Source organism: Rattus rattus, chromosome 7 (assembly GCF_011064425.1).
Source record: "Rattus rattus isolate New Zealand chromosome 7, Rrattus_CSIRO_v1, whole genome shotgun sequence".
NCBI lineage: Eukaryota > Metazoa > Chordata > Mammalia > Rodentia > Muridae > Rattus > Rattus rattus.
Genome location: NC_046160.1, coordinates 21,798,767 through 21,820,710, shown reverse-complemented (window position 1 = coordinate 21,820,710; position 21,944 = coordinate 21,798,767). Strand labels below are relative to the sequence as shown.

The window sequence follows — 21,944 nt, the reverse complement described above, 5'->3', positions numbered from 1 at the left end:
CACAGACAGCCACGGGAGCTCAACCAAGTGAGTCCAGCAGTCTAGACACCCCCTGGAGGGGGCTGTCTTGGAGGTAAGGGTGCTCTTGGCTCACTCTCTACAGATAACAGTCTCCTAAAGAGGTATAAGAAGCCAGGCACTGGTAACACACTTAAACCCAGCACTTGGGAGGCAGAGGCAGGCAGATCTCTGTGAGTTCAAGGCCAGCTTGATATGCAGGGTGAGTTCCAGGACAGCCAGGGCTATGTTAAAAGCAAAAACAGAAACAAAACAAAAAAATAAATAAATAAAAATAAAACTGTCTCAAAACAAACAAACAAAAACAAAGGAAAACAAAGGAAGGAAGTATAGAAAGTGGGTTCAGGCCTAGGTCCCCATGGCCCAATTCTGATATCCAAGGAGACTGGGGTGGGGGGTGGGGGTGGGAGTGGAGGTGGGAGTGGAGGTGGGGGGGGATGCTTGTGTTAGCCCTAAGGGTAGAAGGAGAAATGCCTCAAGGGTGGATCCCCTCTGGCCTGACAGCTCAGGAGGCAGCAGGTCAGTGCAACTTTGATTGACAGTTACTTTCTCTTCCTCAGCATTGGAGGAGATGGAACGTTGGAGACCCATACCACACTGCCCAGTGAGTAGCCCACACCAAAATTTCCTAGTACCACAACCATCATAACCCTCACTGAGGCTAAGGGCTTCTGCCTAGAGTAGGGGAAAGAGGGCGCTGTCTTCAGCCAACCCAGAAAGATAAGGACCTCCCTCCCCCACCCCCTGCACCGCACCACACACCAGTGCCTCCAAACTAAATGCCCACCTCAGTTCCTTTCACCTGTGCCCTCTGCTTCGTCCCTCTCTGAAGACATCCTGAAGAAGTTCAACCCTTCCATCCTTGGATTCTCCACCGGTACCCTGGAGAACACGGCAGGATTAAATGTGGCAGAAGAAGGCGCCAGAGCTCAGTGAGTTGCTGTGGGGACCAGCAAAGAGATTAAGGTGGGATTCAGGAGTGGCAAGGGAAACAGTGTCTAGGACCCAGCTGGGTCATAACCTAGATACCCAGAGCATCCCTGAGTGCTGGGCCTGCATCACACCTTCCCTGTGAATTGTCTCCCGTAGTCCTCACGCCCTTGGACACAGGTATTATGATGCGGCTTTGTGGCTAGAGTGTTTCTTGAAGAGCCGAGCCACCTAAAAAGTTATGAGGGAAGGACCTAGATCAGACCATTCCTGAATGTAGTCCTGACCACTGCACTGCTAAAGAGGCAAGAGGAGCCCATCTACTTCTACACAGACAGCCTCTGTCCCTGCTGACTCCAGCTCTACCTCCTGTTTCTCAGAGACATTGAGTCACGCATGCAGAGCGTCTCGCAGCACTCATTTGCTTCCTCTGCGCGTCCCTGTTTTGTCTCATATCCTTGACTTGGGAAAAAAAAAAAAGAAAAAGAAAAAAAGAAAACAAAACAAAACTGGATTGGACGATGGAAAGTTGGATGTCAGGGCCCTCACATAGCATGGCCATGGTTGTTTGCTCTGGGCTCTCTGTTGTTGACAGGAACCCAGGTAATGAAAGCTGAAATGCCTGACTGGGTTCACTGACTTCCTGCACGGAGCAGAGCACGCAGAGTGTGCTGGGTATTTGCTTTGCAGAAGGATTGCTGCTGCGTTCCTGTCACCAGGGAGACGGCACAGGCTTGACTCACTCTGCTTACAGAGAACATTCCTTTTGGAAGACTAACCAGGGCCCGGGGCTCGGCATGAATCTCCATGCCACAGAAGCATTGATAGCTCCTCGCTGTCACATGAGGAAGGACTTATTTGTCTACAAAACACTGGGCCATTTTATCACCTAGTGACTGCTGGGATTACTGTCCTGAGCATGGAGCCCAGGCTTTGATTACAGGCTCCTCAGTCTGTCAGTGCTCCCACTCCTCCTCCACCCAGTGACTGTCATGTGCATGGAGCCCAGGCTTTGATCACCAGGCTCCTCAGTCTGTCAGTGCTCCCACTCCTCCTCCACCCAGTGACTGTCATGTGCATGGAGCCCAGGCTTTGATCACCAGGCTCCTCAGTCTGTCAGTGCTCCCACTCCTCCTCCACCCAGTGACTGTCACATGCATGGAGCCCAGGCTTTGATCACCAGGCTCCTCAGTCTGTCAGTGCTCCCACTCCTCCTCCACCCAGTGACTGTCATATGCATGGAGCCCAGGCTTTGATCACCAGGCTCCTCAGTCTGTCAGTGCTCCCACTCCTCCTCCACCCAGTGACTGTCATATGCATGGAGCTCAGGACTTTGATCACCAGGCTCCTCAGTCTGTCAGTGCTCCTCCTCCACCCAGTGACTGTCTCCCATGGGAGCCCAGGCAGTCTGTTGATCACCCTTCAGTCTGTCCTCCTGTCAGTGCTCCTCCTCCTCCACCCAGTGACTGTCACATGCATGGAGCCCAGGCTTTGATCACCAGGCTCCTCAGTCTGTCAGTGCTCCCACTCCTCCTCCACCCAGTGACTGTCACATGCATGGAGCCCAGGCTTTGATCACCAGGCTCCTCAGTCTGTCAGTGCTCCCACTCCTCCTCCACCCAGTGACTGTCACATGCATGGAGCCCAGGCTTTGATCACCAGGCTCCTCAGTCTGTCAGTGCCCCCACTCCTCCTCCACCCAGTCCCCCTCCACCCCGTTACCTTCACATGCATGGAGCCCAGGCTTTGATCACCAGGCCCTCAGTCTGTCAGTGCTCCCACTCCTCCTCCACCCAGTGACTGTGTGTGGAGCCCAGGCTTGATCACCAGGCTCCTCAGTGTGTGCTTTGTCACCAGGCTCCTCAGTCTGTGTGTGTCCTCCACCCAGTGTGTGTGTGCATGGAGCCCAGGCTTTGATCACCAGGCTCCTCAGTCTGTCAGTGCTCCCATCTCCTCCTCCACCCATGTGCATGGAGCCCAGGCTTTGATCACCAGGCCTCAGTCTGTCAGTGCTCCCTCCTCCTCCACCCAGCATCCAGTTCCCACTCCTCCTCCACCCAGTGACTGTCATGTGCATGGAGCCCAGGCTTTGATCACCAGGCTCCTCAGTCTGTCAGTGCTCCCACCTCCTCCACCCAGTGACTTGTCATGAGCATGGAGCCCAGGCTTGATTACCCTCAGTCTGAACCAGTGACTGTCATATGCATCCTCAGTCCAGTGCTCCCACCCTCCTCCACCCAGTGACTTTGGAGCTCCGGACTTTGATCACCAGGCTCCTCAGTCTGAGTGCTACCTCCCTTCTCCCCTTCTCCCTCTCTTAGGTGTCTCAGGTATAGGTGCACCTCCCACCAGGAGGCCAGAAGAGCATCACCATTCAATTTTCTTTTTTCAAAGATTTACTGTGTGTGTGTGTGTGTGTGTGTGTGTGTGTGTGTGTGTGTGTGTGTGTGTGGGGAGGCGATGGTCATCTTTTTGAGAAGCCAGTTCTCCTTCCATCATGGCTTCTAGGACTCAGACTCCGTTTCCAGGCTTGCATGTAACCAGCACTTTCCCTCACTGAACCAACTCACTGTCCTCCCCACTTTGTATTTTGAGACGCAGTCTCCCTCTGAGCCGGGAGCTCACTGATACGGCTAGTTAGCTGGCTAGTGATTTTCAGGGGTGCACCATCTCTACCTCCTAGGAGATTACAGGGGTGCACTGCTGTGCCTGGCTTCTACATGGGCACTGGGGATTTACATCCAGGTCCTCCTGCTTACAGAACAAGCACTTTGCCTGCTGAGCCATCTCTCCAGGCTCCCACCTTCCCTTCCCTTCCCTTCCCCCTTCCCTTCCCTTCCCTTCCCTTCCTTCCCTTCCCTTCCTTCCCTTCCCTTCCCTTCCCTTCCCTTCCCTTCCCCTTCCCTTCCCTTCCCTTCCCTTCCCTTCCCTTCCCTTCCCTCCCCTTCCGTCCCTTTCCTTCCCTTCCCTTCCCCTTCCGTTCCTTCCCTTCCCCTTCCCTTCCCTTCCCTTCCCTTCCCTCCCCTTCCGTTCCTTTCCCTTCCCTTCCCTCCCCTTCCCCTTCCCTTCCCTTCCCTTCCCTTCCTTCCCTTCCTGCCCTGCCTAGCACCTCTGCCTGGGGCAGTGATAGGAGGCATCATTGACACCAAGTGTCCTGGTCAGGGAAGCAAAGGGAAGCCATTGGCTTCAGTAAGGTTTGAGAATTGTTCTTTTTCCTTATGTCTACTCTGTCACTTTTCAGCATTGATAAGTGTGAGTTCACCTAGAAAGGGTGGGGAGGAGAGAACAGAAGGACCTGAGTTTGAATCCCCAGCACCCATATACACGCCAGGTACACAGAGGTTAGATCGTCTGTGTTTAACGCCTTCCTCAAACCTGCTGGCTATGTGACCTTGGCCAAGTAAGTTACTTAGCATCTCTGAGTCTTGGTTTTCTCCTCCAATATGAGGTTAATCTTAGTACCTGGTCTCTCAGAGCTGACATAGGATTCAGGAAGATAAACAAGCTTTAGAAAGAATTTAGGACTGTGCATTCCACACATGTACAAAAGTTTGCTATTATTGGGATATTTAGTTTCACAGTTTTGCTCAACAGCTAATTTCCCTTCTGTTAATCAGCAAGGAAAACTGATTCACTCTCTGAGTTACTAAGAGATCACAGACTCAAAAGGTGTAAGCCCTGTGCTCTGAAAGAATGAATCTGTCAAGGGGCTAGACAAAGAGCAGCTAACTCCGCGAGAAGGCCATGTTGCTCACGGCAACACCAGAGACTGGGATCACCCGGTCCTGGTCCATTGAGTGCTTAGGAAGGCAGGAGAATATCAGGGGCTCCTGTCTCCAGCCTGGGACCTGTGCAGACTCACAGAGCTGTGGAAACAGCTTCGAGGAGAGGCCCTGGGCCTGTGGGGATGGGGAGATGAGACTGCGGACACAGGAAAAGAACATGGCGAGGGGGAGCCTAAGGGACAGGAAGAAGCTTGCAGGGGAAATGAGGGAAGAGGGGGTGAAAGAGGTACCCCACCTCCCCAGAGAACCTTAGGGGCCCATCACTATGAATGCCCTGGAGGCTGCCTTGGGCCTATTAAATGTTACAGCATATCTGGGGTGCCTTTACTTTATAACCTCTATGCACCTATCAATACCATACTGGGTGTGTAAGTTCTCCATGTGAGGGTCAGGGATGGCACCATGCGTGCTGCTCAGTGCCCGCCCACAGACTGTAACCATCTTGTGTTAGCTCCTCATGTTGGCCATGTGTCCTTTCCTCACCTGACTTCTCAATTTTGTTGTTTTGAGACAGGGTCTCAGGTAGCCCAAGTTGACCTCTAATTTACTATGTAGCCAAGGCTGGCTCTCAACTCCCAGTTCTCCTGCCTCTGTATCCCAAGTCCTGGGATTGCAGGTGTGCTCTACCACACCCAGCCCTATTCATGTCTTTTTAAGGAATTGGCTTCATTGAACTATATTGACCCACAATGAACCACGGATATTCAGAAGAATACAGTTTGATGAGTCTTGACACCTGTGTTCCCATGAGACTATCACTGCTATCATGCAGTGAACAGGCCTGTCACTCACAACAGAGCTCTCTCAGGTCCATCCCTACTGAGGATAACAATGCTTTATTCCTTTTCATTGCTGTATACTACTCCACTCATCATTGAGTCTCTGGAACCTAATAGCATGCCTTTAATTTACAACAAACTACGGGGAGAAGAAGGAAGACCCAGTCCTGCCCATACTGTCTCTCCAGTCTTGTTGGGACAGAGGGGGAAAACAATAGTGTCAAAATCCAAGACATGACGGAGGCCACAAAGGGATCAGAGGGTTGGGCACTGGGGCTCAGAGATGAAGGGCTCATCAGGCCTGGAAAGGAGAAATCTGGGGGCTAATTTAGGAATGTGACTTTTTTCAAAAATAAAATGGATTATTTTTAAAACAGGCACCCAAGTAAGAATCAAAAGACTCAGCTTGTAGTGAAAAGATTTGGTAAGAGAGGGAGGAAAAAAAATCTCTGGTGAGAATGTTCAAATCCTAGATGTAAGGTCAGTGAGACCCCCATTCTGCCCTGTGGGCATCAGGGTCTGGATCAGTGTAACCCCAGCAGCTCCCTGATGAGAAAAGGCCCGAGCAGCTTCCCAAAGACTGACGCAGAATGACTTTCACGGAGTTAGCATTCCTGGAGTCCAGCTTAGGGTCTCTCTCCACCCTGAGTGAGTCTGAAATCTTTTTCTCCCTTCTCCCTAGGGACATGCCGGCCCAGGCTCAGGCCCTGGTGAAGAAGATGAAAAGCACCCCTGTGAGTACAGACCCCCTAAAGGCGCTCCTCCTTTAACTGGGGAGTCACAGGGCCTGATGAACCCCTCCAGGGCTCCCACAGCTTGCCTTCAGTTGGTCTTCAAGGGAGTTCATGGAACACTGCCTGCAAGCACCCTGCCCTGGGGCGGGCTGCAGGAGAGCAAGGTAGAATGGGGAGTTGGCCAAGATCATAGGCCTGGGGCCTTCATCCCAGAGCTGGCCTCCCAGAGCCACCTTCCATAAATAGCAGGTTCTAAAAATAGGCCTCCCATTCCAGGCCTCCCCTCTTCTCTCTCCCCAAGCCCTCAGACTCTCACTTGTACTTTTTTCTAATGCTGTGTTCTTGTGCTGTGGACTCCAGCTACTGGAGGGACTCCATTTATGGCAGACAAGGAGCAGGGAACCACAGCTCCAGGGCCGTCCTGGACCTACCCTACTATGCTGAACCCGCTGGGTTCTCCCTCTATGAATCCAGGTCCTAAAAGCCCCGACCTTGTCTTCAAGTTCTATCTTTTGACACAGACTCCTTTGAACACCTCAGAGCACATTGGAGGAGCACGATAATCCACGAGGCCTTTTATGAGCTTGGGGAAATGTGGAACGTACCCACTCTGGCTCCTTAAGAGGATTTCAGGGGAGTGAGGGGGGCAGAAAGTAGCCTGTCTTCTATGTGTGAGCAGAACATACACACACACACACACACACACACACACACACACACGCTTCTTACAGGGGCACGCCCATCACTTCAGGGCAGCATGGAGTAGGCCCGACCTCATAGTTTGTGTGACACAGAAAACATGACACTATCTGAGAAGCTGACTGGGTAGCATGACTAGGGTCACCAGCAACTGTTCCCAGATCTTAAACCCAGGACCTGTCCCCTCAGACAATCAACCTACAGGAAGACTGGAAGCTGATTACACTCCTCATCGGGAACAACGACCTGTGTCTTTACTGTGAGGATCCGGTAAGGCCCTGACAAGCCTCACTGAGGACCTGAGAAGGAAGTTGTTGGCCCCATCCTCCTCACCCTGGGCTCTGACTCATGTCCTTCATGTCTGAATGCCAGACTAGCCTGGGCTCCAGGCGCTTGATTCTCTGGTTTAGCTTTCCTAAGTGGTTCCCCAACTCAGAAGAAAGGTCTAGAAGGATCCAGTCTTCAGACACTGAGGTGGTGGCCTCTTTGGGACATACAGATGGAGCTTTCTGGTGGGTAGATGGCTAGTGGTTCTATGTCTTGTGCCTGCTTGGAGTCTGCCCTCTCTTGGAGGGGGAGGCAATCCTATCTTCGAAATGGAGTTGGAAAAAAGAGAACCACATGGAGTGTCCCTGTTGCCCTTCAGGGCCATGATAATCTAAGCAACCAACCACAGCCAGCTGGCCTGGGAGCTGACCCCATTCCTGATGTGTCTCTGTGGGGAAACATGTCCAGACTCACAAGCGTTTGGAACCTGTGCCTTTCAGAATACATCTTGTTCTAAGCTGGGGACATCCTGTATTTTATTTTGCCAGGAAGAGGCAGCTGCCAGGACTCTGAAGAGGTGGTAGAATGTTTGACACATTGGGGTGGCAGGCAGCTCGTAGCTCCTTGTGGCTCTCAGAGAGTAACCATCAAGAGCCCGGCGTCACTATCTTCCCCCATGCAAGCTCAGCTGTTCTAGAACCTTCCCTCAGTCCTTTCCCTTACTGTCAAGAACTGGGGGTCAGGGGTGCCCATAGGACCTCGCCCCTGGAGCTTTCAATCATGCTGGGTCTTGCATTGTAGGATCATTGGAAACCAGAAGATACCCAGAGCTCCCTGGGGATACACAGTGTGGGGAAACGCCTCTCTGAGTTCCAGCTCACCTGCCCCTCATGTACAGTTTTATCTCTCCTCCTGAGGGTGTATAGCTTTGAAAAAGGACACGGCCAAGTCTGAGGAATGCAAGAAGGCAGGCTCTTAGGGACAGCAGTCACCCAATTCATCCCCTAATTCTTCCTTCCAGTGTAAAAAGTCAAAGAGAGTCTCTCTCCTTCTCCCTATACAGGAGAACTACTCAACCAGGGAGTATGTCAATTACATCCAGCATGCCTTGGACATCTTCTATGAGGAGGTAGGAATGGGTAGTGAGCAGTCTGCTCCCTGGCCCCTGCTCTCCCACTACTGACGTGTGTGGAGCACCACCTTGGGTGCTTCTAGGCAAATTGCATTCGATTCTCGGCAAAACAGCTTCTGACTGACTCTGAAGCTGGACAGTGGCACGGCAGAGAACTCCTGCTGGAGCCACCTAGCCTGGGTTTGAAGGCAACACCGTGGTTTTTATTAGCTCTGGGACTTCTCTGGGTCTCAACTCTTCCTCCTAACAAAGAGAAACGCTAGGAAGAGTCCGTGCAATCATGCAGGCCCCTCCCTGGGTATCCATTTCTTCTGTGGTAGTGACGGGGAGGGTGAGGTCACATTGAAGACTGTCCTCAAACTCATGAACCCCGCCCCTCTGCCTCCTGCAGCTTCCCAGGGTTTTCATCAACGTGGTGGAAGTCATGGAGCTGTCTGGTCTGCTCCACGACCAGGGCGGGAAATGTGCCATGCCGCTGGCGGTCCAGTAAGTGTACAGGGCAAGGCTGCCTGGGTAGGCAGGGTTTCATAGGCACACTAGGAGGAAAAGTGTGGGCAGAGCTAGAAGCCAGGGACTTAGAACACACTAGGATATGCCTGGAGAACCACATGCCTACCTACTCCCTTCCCTGGATGGTAGCTTCCTTTTCTATAAAACGAGACGCACCAAATGACCTAGAAGACTCCCCAGCACTTCTGACTCTAAAACCACTCTGGCAAGTCTACTCTCTGCAGAGGACAATGAGCTCCAAGGATACCTTGGGTTTCCCTAAAATCCTGGCTCTGCTATTGAGGGACAATTGGACCTGAACCTACCGTGTCTCTGCACCTCTGGGTACTTGCCTATAAAAATAGGAATAAACCCTCCCTAAGAGCAATATCACCAGGAAGGTTATGTATGGGGCTAGATCAGGCTACATAGCTTTTATCCCCTCCTCAAAAGCAGGGGTCGGAGGTTCTAATGGGAAGGAATTACTGTGGGAAGGACAGACGTTTGCTACCTCTGGGGGCCTTGGGGACTCCATTTCTACAGCTGTGAGTGAGAAGTCCTATCTGATGACAAATGTCCCGTTAAAGGTGGCTAAGGAATCAGGTCCCCAGGTGGAATGGCCATGGTTAGCAAGGAAAGCCCCTCCGATTCCATAGATGTTGGTATCACATTTCACCTTGTCAAGGGCATCTCGGGCCGTCCAATTGTCTTCACTCTGTGGACCCCAAGGAAACTCCCCAGTGCTCAGTGGTGAGAAGCTTCAGGACTGTGGGGAGGAGTCCAGAGGCAGAGTCTTGCCAGAACTCCACCCGGGCCTTCCCTCAGAATTGGGAAACAGTCATCACAGAGGAGGGTCTACACATGAGGAAAGAGACCTTGCTTCAGGGTCTAACCCTTCCAACTGGAAACGATTTATCTTGTGTCGGTCTATGGAAATAGGGGAATTTCGGCTATGGGCTTCCCTTTTCAGTCCGTGGTCTCTTGGCTCTTTGACAAGACTGTTCTGGGTGGGAAAATGTGGGGGGACGCAGCCGGTCACTTCACAGAGGCTAGAAAGCAAAGCCGGTGGGAGAGCAAGTGTGACTCCCGTGACTACTTCCTTCAATTAGGCTCCACCCACTAACGGTGCCAAAGCTCGGGACCAAGCCTTCAGTCTACACTTGAGATTTTAGGGAACATTTACCGTCCCAACCATGGCACACCTTTTCCACCGCATTCCTGAGCTAGGGCTTTGTGACTTGGACCCAAGTGTCGCAGGCGTACTTGTGTGTCAAGCCCCGCCCACCTCCATTTAGCAGCACAGACTGCACTGTGTGAACAGAGACACAGGAAAGTGTGACAGGGCCAAGGTACCTTCCAGACAAGATTTCTTGTCTTATAGGAAAAACTGCAGTTGCCTTAAACGCTCTCAAAACCTCATGGCAATGCAGGAGCTGAAGAAAGTCAACGGGAACCTCCAGGTGAGTCTTGACCTATCTTCCTCACGGATGCTCCTGATGGGAGTCCATGTTGGGCTCCCAGAGTGAGGACTCAGAACTTGTGTGCTCCATAGGGCTTGGCTGAGAGCAAGTGGCTCCCTAAAAGGAGATCCTATCCCTCAGAGTATTTACCTGGGGAAAGATGATATGGAGATCCCAAAAGGGCAGTTGGGAGAAACCCAGCCTTTAGAGTAGATACCACACAGCAGGGCACTGCTAACCTCTAACCTTCCTGAGGGGAAGGGTCACTGTACCTGGCTTCTGCTGCCTTCCCCTCAGAAAGAGGAAGTCCTACTAATTAGTTCCACTGATATTTACTTCCTCCGCCTCTGTCTACTCCCCTAACACTCCGGCATCTCAGCACTACCAATGTTTGCTTTGGGACAAGCCCACCCAGAGCCTAGTTGCAAGCTAATTCCTTTTAATGGGGCAAGTGATCTTCCTCTTAGAAGCTCCCCCTGGCCTGCACGCCCTCTTCACCTCAACAACCTTCCCAGAGCAAGTGAGGTCTGAACCTGACAAGTTATCTGGGTTTCTCAGGTGAATCGTGAGGTCCTTACTATGAGTCTATTGAGTTTAATCCTTTAATATTCCATGTTTTAGTACTTAAGTCCAAAACCCATGGGCTCTCTATCCCTGTCATCCTAAACTCTTGGGCATTTTTGAATAACTGATGAGATCCTCCTCGTGTGAGCTAGGCCTCACTGACTACACCATGCAGTAAGAGCAGCCAGGCCCGTGGCCAATTCAACATCAGTGACTTAGACTTAGCCTTTTAGGATAAAACTAATGAAACCTGGGGATGGAGAACCCCCTGACTCTGATCCCATTGTCAGCACAGGGCAGTAAGATACAGTGGTTCATTACAAGCAGGATGAATCCCTGTGGGGGCCAGCATACTCCCTGAAGTCCCTTTAGTCTACGGTGGGTCCACTCCTGCACAGCCAACCCACGGCAGCCAAAGTAGACCCTGTCTAGCCGTGCCAGTTGGACTGAGCAGCCTCTCCATCCGCAGAGTGCCCTCTCGGAGCTCTCCTACTGGCACCGGTACATGCAGCGTGAGGACTTTGCAGTCACTGTCCAGCCTTTCTTCCGGAATACCTTTGTCCCACTGGATGAGGTGAGCTGCAGCTGTTCCCAGGAAGCTTATGAATGTAGCACTCGTTTTTAATACCTTCCTCCAGGAAGCCTCCCAAAGGTAGAGCTTTCCTTTCTATTGTGCGTGCATGCGCGTGTGTGTGAGATTAGAACTTAGACATTCTTAGAAACAATAGAATGAATAATGACCACCCCCCCCTCCAACCCCCTTCACCCCACTCCCCTACCCCGTGAGCGTCCCAAGTCACCTCCCACTCCAGAATGGAGATCTTCCTAAAATTATCATAGTGTCATTTTCAGGACAGTTTGCTTAAAAACAAAACAAAACAAAACTCAAAACCCCAGGTGGTGGTGGTGGGGATTCCCACCAGTGTCTGAAGCAGGTTGAAACAGGATCCAAAGGATGAAAAGGGACCTGCTGTGTCCCAGCGGGAAGGCTGGCAGCTGAGTCCAGATGTTAACCTCCTTGTCTCCGGTCACAGCGTGGGGGCCTGGACCTCACTTTCTTCTCTGAAGACTGTTTCCACTTCTCAGTCCGTGGGCATGCTGAGATGGCCATTGCCCTCTGGAACAACATGGTAAGTGGGCGTGGAGATTGGCTCAGTCCCACAAGAGGACAAACCGCTGCTCTGGCTTCTTTCTCCCTAAAACTCCGCTGCTAATGCTGGCGTACGTGGGCCCTGGCTTGGCTTGGCTGCTTCATCATCTCTGCCTACCCCCTGCAGTGCTGGGGTTCCACACACAACCAACCCTACTGGTGTTTGTTTGTTTCCATGGATTCCAGGACTTTGAATTCATGACCTCATGCTTAGTATGAATGGCCGGCAGCCATCTGCTCAGTCCCTGACATAAATCTTTATTATATCTGAGTGTGGGAATATATGGAGATCAGAGGACAAATTCAGGTATCAGTTCTCCCCTTCCACTGTGGATTCCAGAGATCAAGTTCAGACTTGGATGGCAAGTCACTATCTCTCTACCCCACCCCTTGATGTGAAAACGTTTTAAGACATTAGATTTGCTTATTGTGTGTATGCACATGGCACGGTATAGATGTGGAGGTCAGAACAGCTTTCGTGGGAGTCGCTTCTCTTCAACCACGTGGTCGCTGGGCCCCAAACTCAGGCCATCAGGCTTGGCTGCAAGCTCTTGTACTTATATGCGCACCCCATGTATACGTGCCTTTTAAAGGGGGTGTGTACATATACACACATTTGCACACTTATCACAGCCTCCCAAGAATTGTGAGGAGAATAGCTTTGCAATCAGACTGAATAAGACCGGACGAGAGTAGCAGTTGTGCATCCTTGGACAAAGTGTCACTGTTCACCTGCATCAGCGTCTGTGGAGTAACGATACAGAATACAGAGTCAGCACAAAAATCAGTCGAGACGAATGTCAGCCCCGTTACCCTTTCGGCAGCCCGTCTCAACATCTCCAACTAGTGTTGCTACAGGCAGCATCCACACAGCCTGTTCTCACCTGTGGAAACCTATTCCAGTCCTTTCCACCAGAGGAGAGAACCTTAGGAGTGAGCATGAAGCTCTGGGTGCACAGGGACAGCTGTCCTTAGGCCTTGCCTAGTGACCCTGATCCCTATGTCATCTGCCTCAGCAAATGAAGTGCTTTCACGGTCCTTGATCTAGGCTCTATTACAACTCACCTGGCCTGCATGTTTCCCTTGGTGACCAAACCGTCGACATCTCTGGTCTTTTTTGCAGTTTCAGGCCTAGGGTGTCTGTGCCAATCACCGTTGGGCAAATATTCCCACACCTGTCAGCAACCCCATGCTGCCTGACGCTTTCCCCAGCTGACTCGAGACAATGACTTTCTTCTTAGCTACATCGCCACCCCCTCTGTAGCATCCAAAGTGACATATACGCCTGTTCAGCTGTAGGCTCAGCTCCCCTCCCAATGACGTCACCCATCTGCACAGCATTAAAACTTCATCATATTCTTCCTGCACAGGATTCTAAACTGACATCAAAATATCTTTGAGTTTCCCTCCACCTGTCTCCTTGGTTTATCTTGACTTTCTTGGTTCTTGTAGCCCAGGCTAGCCTGATGATTTCAAAACTGCCTTCCGAATGCCAGAATTATAACTGTATCTGACTTTGGGGGTGTGTGTGTGTGTGTGTGTGTGTGTGTGTGTGTGTGTGTGTGTGTGTGTGTGTTTGTGTTATTGTTTTCTTACTGAGTATTGAACCTAGGGTATCCCATGTATGAGGTAAGTTCTCTGTCACTGATCTGTAGCCACAGGATTCTGTTTACTTTTCTTTTAAAAGCAACGTATTGCAGGCTGCTGTGTCTGGCCTTCACCTCTCTATGAAGTGTAGGTAGGCTTTGAGCATTTGATGCGTCTGCCTCAATCTCCCAATGGCCAGCACTCTCAGCCTGGCATTCATAGACTATAATTCCTGGAACTAGTTCTGTTTCTTTGGTTTGAAGGACAGCCATCCTCCAGTGACTCTGTCACAGCCTGTCTCTTTAAACATCCCTCCACAGAATGGAAATCTACTTCCTGTCTTGCATCCCCCCCCAAAGATTTTAGGGGGGATCCACATATTATCAAGAGCCAGGAAAGACAAAGTTCTTGCTCTTGCCTCCCTAAGCTTTTCCGTCAAGTTACTTCTGCTTCTAGCTGGGCCTCTCCAGGGTCTCCTGAGTCTCAATAGCCAGATCAGTGCTCAGTCCCATTGGTCTCTGATGTAAGGTTCTTGTCTTTTCTGAAGCAGACAGTCGGTAGTCTTTCTTTACCCCGGCAAGAGAGTTTTGTTCCATAAGGTCAGGCAGAAGGGGTTTAGATGTAAAAACAAAAGCTAAAACACTGGAAACACAAGACAACTGTGGTTTTCCAGCCATACCCCAAATTAAAAAAAAAAAAACTAAACTAAAAAACAGAAACCTAAAACCACACCCTTGTCCCGTGTAATTTAAGGGAGTAATTACAGAGTCCCATGTTTCATCCCAAACCATCTCAGACACACAGCTCTAGCGTCCTGCAAGCTCTCCAATCGTCTTCTTACTGGAACGCCTACCCTAGAGTCACAGCAAATACAAAATAGACTGTTAGAGCTGGAACAGATCTGAGAGGTCATCAAGCCAGAGCACTTTGTAGCTAAGAACAAGAGACATGGCACAGTTTGCCTAGCCTCACGCGGCCCATCAGTGGCACCACAGAAACAAGAGTCCAGTTTTCCAAGTCTTCCTCTGGTGGCCCAACCATAACACCAACCTGATAAACACACGTACAGCCGGTGAATTCGTGTCTCACAGTTAGAGTCCCATGACGTAGTGTCTGCAGCTTTGGCTGATGTCCCCAGGGCACTCTAAAGGAGCAACAGATGCACGTTAAGTCACTGTCACTGTATCTTTTGTGTCTCCTGGCTCCATAAACCACAGTTCTTCTCTAGAGACCTGTGCAAAGGTCAAGACCAGGAGCCATTTCTCTCTTAGAGTTCTACCACTGCTACCCAGGCTCCCTTATCTGCCAACCCCACACCAATAGTGGTCACATCTCCTCCTACTTAGCATCCCTGCCTCCAGACTCACACCCCCTGTATAACAGTTCCCAGCACTGCTCATATGAGAATCCTCTGGAGCCTTTAATGGCTGAGCCATCTCCCCAGCCCATCCTCTGGTGACTTAATATAATGAGTGTTTACAACCATTTTGGCAAGCTCTCGTGTATCTAACGATGCTGAACCTGTGTGTTTCCTGAGGCCCAACAATATTCTCCTAGAAAGAAGAGTCCACTAAAAAGATACATACTACAATTTTCACAGCAGCACCACACCCATCATTAACTTCAAGCTGGGAATTTCACAGATGTCCACCAACAAACAGTTGTACATCCATAAGCCAGGGTATTTTCATACGCCAAGAATAAGAAGTAAACCTCAGCAGCATATGCATATGTGCAGCATATATGTGCACACACGCATGCACACTCACCTACCTTAAAGGCACGTAGCTAACGTAAGGCATTGAAAGTCAGCATCATCTTTCATGATAGTTTCTCTTCAGGTGAATAGGGTTGAGGAAGGTGCAGGAGGAGCTCTTCTGAGTATTGGTCATGTTCTAGTTCTTGATACCCTGCTGGTATGTTCTCTTTACCAAACGATCTGCGCATGAATACTTATTGTTTGCCTCTGTTAGCTTCCACAAATAGTGCTTTTAAAATACAGCAGTGAGTGGAGAGACATCGTGTCATAGCTTAAAAGTGCATACTGCTCTCGTAGAGCTCCCAAGTTCAGTTCCCAGCTATGTCACACAGTGTCTTAGTTAGGTTTCTTTTGCTGCTACAAAATGCCGTATTCGAGAGCAACTTGGAGAGAAAAGGGTTTCTCTCACCTTTCAGTTTCCCTGCACGGTTCATCAGTGTAGGAAGTCAGAGTATGAACTCAAGCAGGAACCTAGAGTCAGCAACTGAAGCAGAGGCCATAGAGGAATGCTGCTTACTGGCTTGCTCAGCCTACTTACATCATCCAGGACCACTTGCCCGAGAGGGACACTGCCCACAATGGGCCAGGTCCTCCCACATTAATCCCCATGAAAATGCCCCATAGGCTTCCTAGAGTTCTGTTGCATGGAGGCATTTTCCCAATTGTGGGTCCCTCTTCTCAGAGGCATGCGTCAAGTTGACAAAAACCTATCCAGCACAGGCAGTCACACAAAGACATACATCGTGTGTGTGTGTGTGTGTGTGTGTGTGTGTGTGTGTGTGTGTGTGTACATATATAATTGATAAATAGATAAACTTGTCTAGGGTAGGTATTAGACTTGGTGTTCTTCTCTTTCTTTTGAGACAGGACCCCACTATATACCCTGACTGGCCATATAAACCACACTGGTCTAGAACTGATAGAGGCACGCCTGATTACTGGGATTAAAGTCATGTACCCTTATGAATGGTCTGGAGTTACAGATGATTTTAACAGACGGGGTTTATGAACTACTGCCTTAGCTCTGTTTTCCACAGAGCAGCGGAACAATCTGTATGAAAGAGAATCTGACTAAATCATCCCTCGCCTTCAGTCTTCCAGGGTTCTCATCTTTCACCTTCCAAAGAAAGGAGACAGGTTAGACACTGTCGCCATAGTATACAGGGTTTTTGGGACTTGGCCCTAGTTCCTTTCTCTGGCCACCGTGCTTGCAGTTTGGCAATCCCTACTGTCCATGCACTACTGTCCTTTTACCTTGGCTACTCTATACACTCAAGAGACCAACTACCACTGGCCTGTTACCTCCCCAGCAAGGCCAGTAGCTCTCTGCTCTGTGGCACCTTGCCTAGCGCTAAGGTGGGCTGCATCATTGGTATCCCACAGTGCCTGTGTTAAGAAAGGTTTGTTCTAGAAAAACAACTCCCCCTCTCTGGGGCTGCTCCATGCCTTTTCCCTTCTCACCATTCCAGTCCTGCCGACTTGCATTTCTCTATCCATTCATCAAACAACTTCAGTACATGATAGGTACCAGTCCTGGTGCCAGAAACTTAACAACAGAATAAAGGACGCCTCTGCTCTCATGGAGTATAAATAGTGTGGCCGGGAAGAGACAGATGATACACAAGTTAGACAGGTCAACACAAGGTCATATACAACCGACTGCATGGGACTTAACAAGCTGTAAAGCAGGGAGGTGGGACGGAGGGTAGTGGTGAGGGAGAAGCAGCCTCATGGATGGCATGTGAATTGAATGCCAAGAGGTTGCCAGGCAGGCAGATTTCTGGGCCACAGTGTTCCAGGGAGAAGAAATAAGACCCATGTGGCGTGGAGTCCGGAATGGACTTGAGGCTTCTGAGGAACACACAGGCCCGTGGGATACTCCAAAATCAGGGACCGAGCTCAGAAAGACAAACAAGGACCATGGTCTTAGCTGTTTTAAACAAGGGGAGGACATGTTCCCCTTGGTCCTCCAGCCACTGTGCAGACATGGGCTGGAATCAAAGATCCAAGAGGTGAGATTGAATGAGTAGGATGTGGCTGGGACCAGGGTGACAGCCCTGAGAGGAGAGCTGTGGTCACTTGGGATGTGTTTCAAACTGGCTGAGGGAGGTGACTAGGGAGGGGCTCCTGACACCAAAGCGATGGTCAGACGGCATTCTGTTTGGAATGGAGGTTGCATTCTATGTCAGACATGGGAAGTAATGACTGCCTCATAGATATCCATAAAGAGGCATGGAGTCTGGTACATGTAAGGGCCTGGCGCTCAAATGGGAAAGTCTGGGTGAGACTTGACAACCACAACAGAAAGGTGACATCAGTGCCAATGTAGTATCCCAAACCACGGAATTAGCTGAGTGCCCTAGGGGAGGAGCAGACAGTGGGGAGCATAGGGCCAAGCACCAAGGGGCAGCAGGTAAGGGAGGGTGAATTACAGGTTACAGCTGACTGCAAAGGAAGTCACCAAAGCCAAGGAGGTGGAGGGAAACCGGGGCAGGTGGAGGATGGGAAAATGAAGTGGATGCACTCTGATGGGAACCAACAGGAAGAAGACATTGATAGGTTTACTGAACCCGGTCCTTGGAGCATCCCTGGGAAGCAGCCAGCCTGACCTTTAGCCTCTATTCTGTCCCTAGTGGCTCTGTTTGCCAGAGCACAGTTGTGTTTCCTTGGCTCTAAGAAAGCAGAAACAGATCTCCATTTAGAACCCATCCCAGTTCATACACGGCTTCCATGTCATCGTTTCTCGGAAAGCCCTAAGATGCGTGTCCTAAAAACCCTACCACTGTTAATACCAGCCATCCGGCTGCCCTGGGGAAGGCATCCCTCCCAAGCTCAGAGCCATCTACCTCCTCTGAGTTCTTCAGAAATGGGTGTGGAGGGCATTTGGACAGCAGGCAGTGAGATCACGGCCCAGGTCTGCCACCAACACAGGGAGAGTGTCTACTTCCTCCATCATCAAGGCTTGGAGGCCAGGAAAAGACCAGAAGCAAACTCTACAGGGGGTGAATGCCAGATCTTTTCTCCCCCTCGGGGCACAAGTTCGAGTACCTAAAGTTGCTGGGTTGGGGGTATAGCAGCTTCCTGCTCCTCGGTCTGCTGTGGAAGCATTGAGCAGCACCCCGCCAAACCACAGCTGTTCCCTGGGATATTTCTAGTAAATGTTTTCCTCTGCTTGACAACCCAGAGAGCAGCTCCAGTAAGATTCCAGTTTCTTCAGAGTTGACAAGCCAAGTGTAGTAGTAAGAACGCCATGGTAACCAATATGCTTTCAAAGTGCTCCTGAAACTGACTAGCTGCACGCACTTGGACAAGTTGGTAAATATGATCACCATTTTATAACATCGAAGATATATTGTCTGCAATCACGGCCACCCACAAGTGGAGAGGCACGGGGCATTCCAGTCCCAGCCCTTCAAGAGATTCAGTGTGGGCTGATTGTTCTTTCCTGGGGCCTTGATGTCCTTCTGGGTAAATTCAGAGGCATCAACTCAGGAGTTCTACTGTGTTCGGACAGGTGTTCCTCCACATGAGTCAAAGGACAGCTCCAGCTCTGGCCAGAGCTGTGTGGTGGATCTCAACAGGTTGCTGGCCTGAATGTACCCTTCCCAGAGAGTATGCCAGCTCCCCACTTTCCCACACAATCAAGGTGTCCTTTTTCTCCTTTCCAGCTGGAACCAGTGGGCAAGAAGACAACCTCCAATAACTTCACATACAACCGGACCAAACTCAAGTGTCCCTCGCCTGTGAGTGAACATGGGTACCCTATCTGTCCTAAGCTGACTGGATAGGGTGGAGGCGGGGGGGCAGGACTTTATCATACTATGCTCGCTGCATCATAACTGTCCTGTGTGACCGACACAGAATAGGGCTGGGAGTAGTCGACAACTCCAGTGGCAGAGAGGAGTCATGCTGGAAGGTGTCTTGAGAGTATTAGCTAAATTACTCGCTACTTCAGAAGAGTCTGAGTATCTTTAATGCCAAGCCCTACACTAGGAGCTCAGGGAGGGGAGGTGATAATGAAGACATCATCTGCTCCCAGAGTCTGTGCTCCTGTCCTTTCTCCCTGGATGCCCACCTGTCCCTCCGGCTCTCCTCTTCTGCTTCCTCCTCATCCTCCACTTGCTTCTAGGCACTGAATGACTGTCCTGGAAAGTTACTCCAGTCTTGTCAAGGATGCTGGGATCCTTATCTGGTCACCGCTGCCCAAGGGGGACACCTGCCTCCTGCTACTACTACACACCCTAGGCAAATGGACTCACTTTCCAGATGAGTCCCACTAGAACAAAAGTTTCGCTTTTGTTCAATACTGGCTTTGACCCCATTGGCCCCTTACTCCCTGGGCCCCTCTCTCATCTTGTCATCTTCTGCTGTTCCTGCCTCCAGACATACTCTTCTTTTGAGCTCTCCCTTCTCTCTGCACCCCTCTCCTTTTTAACATGGTCCTGTACCTTATTCCTGGGCAATGTGAGGCTATCCTACCTCGGTCCTCAGGTGCTCATCAGAGCTCCTTGGGGCCATGCAGCTGTGCTCAGTGTTTGTTTACTGAGAACAGAAGGCTCCAAGAAGGCAGGCTCAGATGCACCCCAAAGCTTTTCCAACAATAGCTTACCAGCTCCCCCACCTTTCAAAATCACATTTGAAAGGAAATGCTGGCCAGGAACCAATGAGAGGTTATAGCTAGGTGTTGATCATTAGACAGAACCACGCTCATCAGAAGGTTCACACACTGGATGAAGAAAGTTCCACAAAGACACACTAGGGAGATGTGTGAGGTCATTGTACTCTTGTAGCGACAGGACTTGGGCTGATGGATGTGTGAATAGAGCCCTTAATCTCTGACCCTCTTGCCTCCTCCCCCAGGAAAACCCTTTCCTCTACACTGTCCGGAACAGTCAGATTCTTCTAGACAAGGCTAAAGAAAACTCCAATACACTCTACTGGGCAGTGCCAGTGGCTGCAGTAGGTGGCCTGGTAGTTGGCATCCTTGGAATGATGTTGTGGAGAACTGTGAGACCCGTCCGATAGAAGGAGGAGGAGACTTTTCCAAATACAAGTGTGGACCCTGAGTTGACCCAGGATGCTGTTTCAGAGGAGAAGCTCAGAGATTGACCCTTGGTACCAGACAGCAATTATGTAATCTCAGGGATGGGGACTGCGTGCCTTTCTCTCTTGGGAGTTCATCATCTCCTTTTGGAAAGATAAATAAGAAAGAGTGGCTACACTCAGTATCCATGTTCTTCTGGGCTTCTGTTGAAACACTTTGTGGAGTTACCTGCAGACCATCTGTAGTTGTTGGTCTATTTGAAACAGAAGTGGGTCTCATCATTAGACATGGGTTCCATCCTCAGGGCATCTCAACTACATATATAGAAACATGATATACATATACATATATGCAACTACTCAAAAGACGCACAATCTAAAACATTCAGATCCAATACACTGGATGAGCGGTGCAGAGCCTGTATGCACTGGAGGTAGGTGTACTGTGTCCTTTTAGGTAAACAGTCTAGTTAGGACTGTAGTGGTGGAAGCCAGTCTCCGCACCTGCCCAGGAGCTCTGGATTCATGAATGAAAGACACACAACCACAACCTTTATATTGAATAAGCCTGAACTTGCTCAATGGCTGGGCCATTTCTGACCTCCTTATGGAGAGCACGCACTCCCCTCTGGTATTCCTGAGTTAACACTTTCTAAATCTATTCTTTTATCTTTGCTACCCCAGACCCAATTGGAGGAGTGAACCTTGGGGCCACTTCCCTCACTCTTACATGCCAGGGAGGCTCTTAAGTCTGATCTCTCTGCTTCCCTGCCATGGCAATTCTGCCCTTCTCTCCTCTGCATTTTCCCCCCAGGAATCCTAAAAGTCCCGCCTCTGTCTCTCTGCCCAGCCATTGGCTATTGGCTCATTATTGATCAATCAAAAACCAATTAGGGACCCTCAGTGTCTGAACACGGAGATTCCAATGTGATTTGGGGAGCTGAATTAAGACTAAGCATTAGAATCAATCCCCAACACAGGACTATACGCAAAGCCACATCATTAACAAAGCCAGTAGTTTCCAGGGAAGCTACACTCTGTTATCCACCCATAGAGGCTTTTAAATTCATAAAGGAAAGATTAAGGTGGATTAAACTTAGTCAAAAATCCTTCATCAAGGCTTTTGGAAGGCCAATTGAGCTCTGAAAGATGATGATATGATCTTATTAGAGGTCCAAGGGAAGACTGATAATTCCATGTAGGTCGAGAAAAGGGTGTGCCTGGTCTGGGTTATAAGGGTGGAGGACCACTTTGGAAAAGTCAAGGGGTTAGCAAGGGTCTGGGGGTATGATGGTGGCAGTATCAGACTGCCTCTAGGGACTGTAAATGCTAGTGGAAGAAAGATTCAAATGAAAACATTCTAATGAAGGTTGAGGTCTTGGACTGTCGCTTGACACACAGTACTTGCCCAGTACAAGTGAAGCCCTGGCTTGAATCCCCAGCACCATATGAGCCAGACATGATGGCACACACCTATGTGATGGCAGTAACAGACAGGGGAGTCAGAATCTCAAGTCATCTTAGCTAAGTTAGTGATTTGAAGACAGC

General features: G+C 50.1%; 1 protein-coding gene across 1 annotated transcript in view; it reads left to right on the top strand.

Moving 5' to 3' along the window:
• The window catches only part of Plb1 (phospholipase B1), a 100,926-nt gene extending 80,341 nt beyond the window's left edge, over window positions 1–20,585 (top strand). The window contains 12 exon segments of the mRNA XM_032908580.1: window positions 6–73; window positions 579–622; window positions 851–950; window positions 6,195–6,246; window positions 7,135–7,215; window positions 8,276–8,341; window positions 8,736–8,830; window positions 10,215–10,293; window positions 11,327–11,431; window positions 11,892–11,987; window positions 19,022–19,096; window positions 20,214–20,585. Of these exon segments, the coding sequence (XP_032764471.1) occupies window positions 6–73; window positions 579–622; window positions 851–950; window positions 6,195–6,246; window positions 7,135–7,215; window positions 8,276–8,341; window positions 8,736–8,830; window positions 10,215–10,293; window positions 11,327–11,431; window positions 11,892–11,987; window positions 19,022–19,096; window positions 20,214–20,378 (1,026 nt within the window). The 3' untranslated portion in view covers window positions 20,379–20,585.
• Window positions 20,586–21,944: the final 1,359 nt, after the last annotated feature.